Here is a 5,937-nt window from a genome sequence, read left to right as displayed (position 1 = left end):
CAATTATTGATCTTCGTTGTACGCATATAAGACTATTCAATTTTCTTGTTCGCTATCGAGAGAGGCGCGTCCGCTTACGAAAGGTAATTAAAATAAAAAATAGTGAAAAAATGGTCCACGTCCGGTCTTGTGAGTGTCCAGTTGTTATAGTGGAATTTATTCTGAAAACCCAAAATTTTGTTCCGGTTAAGAGAGGGGATCGCTTATCCGCAAGTTGAGGTTTCACTGTATTATGTATACTTTTTAAATATCTCAATAATTGTTTACGGCAGCGAATGTATACTCTACGTATATACATATATCCAATAATTGTCAGACCAGATAGATTATATGTAATCTAAACTAGAGGTATAATGAGTTAAAAAATACTAAACCAATAAATATTTGGACTTTTCTGAATTGCAAAAGGTGTGTTATTGGTCAGTAAAATGCAATATTTATGGGGATTTACTTTCATTGCGCTTTTTACAACAAGCTCATGGACTGGCAATAGTATAGGTGTCGCTTCGGTAAGTCATAGTTACACAACTACTAAATATAATAATTTATAACTACAGTTAACACTTGTATGCAATCTTTTAGAGTTTTTTGCAATTTGAACAGTTCTATTCGCAATCGTTTGTGCCGAACGCTTTGCACATTTCATATCGTGTTGAAAATAATATTGGCATCTATTATAATGTCTCAGCGCTGCAGTCATTTCCGGGGAAAATACTCTTCAACATATTCATACGCAAAATTGGCAAAAATTTGGGTGAGAAATCGGTCAATATATTTAAACACAAAAATTTGGACTTATGCAAAATCATCGAAATGTTGCATAATTTTACTAAGGAGGAGTGTAAAAACGAAACGATACTGCAGAGTACCTTCATCAATTCGTGCCCGTTTAAACGCGGCTTTTACTACGTGGAGAACGGCACTGTTAGAATGGAAGCGATGCCGCTATATTTTAATCGTGGGATCTATTGGGTATATGTCGAGTTAGTACAGGTATTTGGTGAGGTGACCAAATTAATGAATGTGAAAGCAAAATGTCGCTACGAACCAGAAAAGTTTGAAGGTGATTTGAATATATTCTCTATTTTTACAAACGCTTACGACAACAATCTGCAGTCGCTGCTAAATGTAAAGTCAAATGATTTTGCAAATTTTTATGCATATTGCATGAAAAGAATGAATACTTTGAGAGTTTTTTAGATCCACATATACTTGTATACAGACAGATATGGTATATACCTATACATATAAACATTTTGCTAAATGTGAAGTCAGTAAATGTAAGAAAGGGTAAAACGAAGATCTTCAATCGTTGGTCTGTTAGGGAAACGATTTTGTGGTTAAAATAGTTTTATGTTTACATACATATTTATTTTTTTGTGTTAATTATGAAATCATAGATGGATAAACAAAAGAGATAAAGAAGAATATTAAAATCGGGAACCCGTTTCCAAAGAATTTTATTGATGGTTATTTATATATGTATTTGTGTAAATGTAAGGGCATTGAATTGTTAAATAAATTATATCAGCTTATACATATATTTACTTGCTAAATTAAAAATAATAAAATAATAAATAAATATACTATGAATATATTTGCGCGTTTTTTTCAAAATTTGAACGTTTATTTACGAAAAAGATGTTCAAAATATTCTCCATTTGCAGCTATAATATTTTTCTATATTTCTGGTACGTTCTGCATCGACCAGAACAAATAGTAGTCAGAAGGGGCATGGTTTGGATTGTAAGGAGGGTGAAGCAAAACTTTCCCGACGCTGTTTTCTAAATAGTTTTTAAGCGGTCTTGCCTCGTGTCAAGTCCCGAATTCCGCGCGTTTTCCAATAATCAATCGCTTTAATTTGATGAATTGTTGTCGGTAGCGGTCTCCATTAATGGTTTCACTCGGGCTTAGAAGCTCATAAAACAGCATTCGTTTCTGATCCCACTAAATATAGAGCTTCACGGGATGGATATTCAACTAAAATCACAACATTTTAACAGGGCAACCACTTTTGGCACGTTCGCTCAGCTAGAGCATGTTAACCCTAAAGATCCACCAAAATACGATGGCTTTCGGCTGAGGTTTTCTTCATGTTAATGTAAGCTCTCCTCAAAACCCATTTTTCAGACACAAAGTTCGACATATTTGAGTGAAAAAAATATTGCTGTTTACGTTTCAAATGAATGACATATACTGAAAAAGATTTTCAACCCATGTTCTGAATATTGGAACATCGGAATAATAATCAAGTTACACCCTCTCTTGGTAAACCGCACGAATACATCATTTCATTAGATATGAAATCATTAAATATGTAGTACAGAAATTACCATCAAAGGCCCCTATATACCTTCACTGTGCAAGAAAAAAAAAAAAAATAAATAACTAATTGGTAACAAAACTTTTTAGATAATCCATTATTATTTCACCTGAAACAGTTTTAATGTATAATCGTACAAATTAATGTGTATACAAAATGAATGTGAGCATAACATTTTAATAATTTTTAAAACCAGTTTTTTTATTAAACAAACACTTTCATTCATAATAATGCACCATACTTCACTTACCTTAAAGCAACGGCATTTTCAACACTTCTAACACAAAATCTTTTAAACAAATATTGAGTTTTAAAAGGTGTGTTTATGGCCATGCTAAAGATGTGATAATATATTTGAGCAGCTAAGCGGAAAAATTCTTCAATTTCAAGGAGAGAATTATAGAAAATTACGAAGCAAATTTATAAGGTGAGCAGGTATTAGGGTGGCGCTTAATGAAACAAAAGTATTTTGACAATTGCGTAAATAGGTATAAAAAAAAATATTTTGCAGTTGAATATTTTACTTATACAATTTTCTCAACGAAAAACTACATTCGGGCATAACTCTTGACAAGTCCACAACCCATAGGTTCTGTAATATTGCAAAAAAACGTTCTCTAATATTGCAACAGCAGGTCTCATTTGATTTCTTTCATTATCCATATAGCATTCTTGACTGAAAGAAAGGAGATTCTGGTTCAAAAATTTTGGGTTAACATATGTGCAAGTTCATAAGTAAATTAAATAGAGTGGTGACTTTTCTAAATAAGAAATTGGTGAAATTAATTAACCACCGTATCATTTGGGTATCAATCTGAGCTCAGAGCCTTGTGGGTTTTACTCTTATGAAATTTAAATTGCGTATGAATTTGAATACAAATTTTGCTTGCCGTGCCGACAACACTATTCCAAATATATTTTTGATGTTGATCGGTATTTGTCTGTATGAAATCGTGATTTTTTCTCACGTTATTCTCCGTGGCAGCCGTTTTTGGGATGCCTGAGAGGGGTTCAACAAAACCGACGTGCTATCACGTTGAAACTCGTTAAGTGGGTCGTATACTTTCGTGGTTTGAATAAATTTATTTTTCATATTTCTAATGTAGACATAACTGAATATATGCACTATAAGCAATTTGTTCGAAAGCATGTTGGTTTATGAGATAGTAAGCCCCAAACCCATCCTCCCACTTTCCTATTCATACCGCTCAGTCAACTTTAAATGCTTTTTTTCAAAAGTAGTAGTAATATTCTAAATTAATTGTTACTTAATCACAAAACATTTCGCTATGTTTAGACACGAGCTTTTTTGGAAAATTTTAATTTTCGATTTTTTTGCTTGAAATATGTCCTTTCTAAAATCGTGCCCATTTTGTTCAAAAAAGCTTTTGTCTAGCCATAACTTGGGTTATAAACATTAAGCAAACATAAAACATTTCTAAAAACCTTAACCAATTTTTCACAGCCACCATATAAATTAATCCAGCGCTTTTCGACTCTACTGCGCAATTTCTCTTTCAAAAACAAGAATCAAATTACCGACCGATATGTTTTTTTTTTTTAAAACTGCAGTCACCACCATTTCCACATGGGTCAAAACAGAACTACGATTCTTCTGCGGCTTATATTACGAGCGTGTACCATATTAATTATCGAACCACCCTTGTGTGTTAAAATCGTTGTTGTTTATTGGTCTACAATTTGTGATAAATTCTGCACCTTAATTTCAGAACGCTAAACTTATTTACACCAAAACTGAGAACCTGCTCTAAATTACGAGAATGTGAACATATGAGGTATTAAATAAAACAAAAATTGTTGCGGAGCAGAGTATCATGAAAAAAACAAGCTACCCTAATATGTACATATATAGTTTCGTGCTTTAGTTGATTGAACTTCCAGCTTTCAAAGAGTTAAGGAGCTTAGAATTTAATATTAAATAATAATAATCAACTCAATTTGAAACCCCAGACAATAGAGTTATTATTATTTCGACATCATTTTCTTTACAAATATTTTTTTAATTTACATACCATTACCACAGAGTATTTGGGAATTTTTTTCGTAAACATAATTTTAAATAAAATTTCATAAGCGGCAGTTGTTTACATTTTTTTAGTATATTATTATATAATATTAAGACGAATATATTTTGCCCAAGTTCAGTTGTATAATCAGTGTACGCACGTGCTTGACACTGGTTATTGTCACTTGCAACCATTTGAATTGGCAATTTATTACGAATTCGAGACGTACATACTTAACAACGGTTAAGTACGACCGACCGAGCTACATTTTGTTTTTAACAAAATATTGTAAATTGGAATCATGTATGGTGATATTTTTATATACATATGTATGCATCATAAAAAAACAAATAATTACAGAGTAGTGAATTTTAAATATAATTTTTTGACTTAAAATCAGCACCAAGTGAATTTACATATCTATTTGATGATTATAGTGTCATTATATTTGGTAATTTTTTATAAAATAGTTGCATTTTTATATATTATACTGTCTGATCAAATTTGACCCAGACTGGTCCATTTAGATTGCAAGCACTAAAAAATTACAACCAAAGCTTTCGGTGCATGTCGTGAAGTCATCGAAAATTTTCCGAATGCACGTCGTCCATCACCTCTGTTAATGACGTTAACAACAGGTTAGGAAACAGTGCTTGAAAATACTTGTAGATGAGTTGACATCAGAGAGCCTGAAAGTATCTCAATATCTCTTATGAATCGATTCAACACATTTTGGTTAATGTTTTCGGTATGAAGCATGTCAATGGTAAACTCGTACCAAAAGACCCGAACCACTTGCAAAAACGACGTGGAGTAAAGGTCGCAAAAAAAAATACTGGACAACGTACCTGAAGAACCTACATTCATCAAACGCATCATTACTGGTGACGATACGTGGGTCGAAACTGTCCAAGAACTGGAAAATTGAATTTAGAGTTGGCATGCTTGTATTGGCTTAGGAGCCCATTTTAAATTTATTGATCATATGTATTAAAATACGTAAAATAGTATTTTTTGTCAGTCTGTATGTATGTATTTATGTATATAAGCACAACATGTATTTTAATCTTCTACGAATTACTTTGTTCCTAAAATACCCAACAATGACAAAAATTGCAAAGCTTCATCCGCGCCTATCATCTCTCGCTATTTTTGGGCATTCAGCAATTGATTACATGTAATGACAAGTGTAGTATTTTTTCTGATCACAGAAACGTGTGAGTATGCATAAATGAAACTAATCGTTGCTTTTGTACAGACAAATCTATTAGCAAAATAGGGGCTTATGATGGATGCGTAGATCGTGCTGCCGCAAACTGAGCAATTGTGGTAATACATACGAACACGTCATCTGTTAACGATCAGGGGCAGTTGGTGTCTAATTGCCGCACTTGCGCTTTGTAGTGGATAATTGCAGGTAACAAAAGAAGCAACAAAGGCACGCACGAAATGGTTACACCCTAACTTAGTAAGCACGTTTGTATATACTTATATGTAAATATTATGTTATGCGTTTAAGCTTGCATTTACATACATATATACATTAGCGTGTGCGCGTCTTTCATGTTATGAGTAAATGCCTTTTCG

At 32.7% G+C, this 5,937-nt stretch overlaps 1 protein-coding gene across 1 annotated transcript; it reads left to right on the top strand.

The window, feature by feature from the left end:
- The first annotated feature begins 269 nt into the window (after positions 1-269).
- Positions 270-1,597, top strand: LOC118681176 (uncharacterized). The gene is made up of 2 exons (XM_036364804.2): positions 270-509; positions 583-1,597. Exons 1-2 carry the CDS (start codon positions 429-431, stop codon positions 1,198-1,200), a joined length of 699 nt encoding a protein of 232 aa, XP_036220697.2. The 5' UTR covers positions 270-428; the 3' UTR covers positions 1,201-1,597.
- Positions 1,598-5,937: the final 4,340 nt, after the last annotated feature.

Source organism: Bactrocera oleae, chromosome 6, assembly GCF_042242935.1.
Source record: "Bactrocera oleae isolate idBacOlea1 chromosome 6, idBacOlea1, whole genome shotgun sequence".
NCBI lineage: Eukaryota > Metazoa > Arthropoda > Insecta > Diptera > Tephritidae > Bactrocera > Bactrocera oleae.
Note: the sequence above shows the minus strand (reverse complement) of the source record. Positions and strands in the feature narration are given on the sequence as shown.

Excerpts from the sequence above, each read along its gene's own strand:
- LOC118681176 (XM_036364804.2), top strand. The coding sequence starts at position 429 with ATGCAATATTTATGGGGATTTACTTTCATTGCGCTTTTTACAACAAGC. Across the intron at positions 510-582 it reads ATAGTATAGGTGTCGCTTCG|AGTTTTTTGCAATTTGAACA; the intron begins GTAAGTCATAGT and ends GCAATCTTTTAG.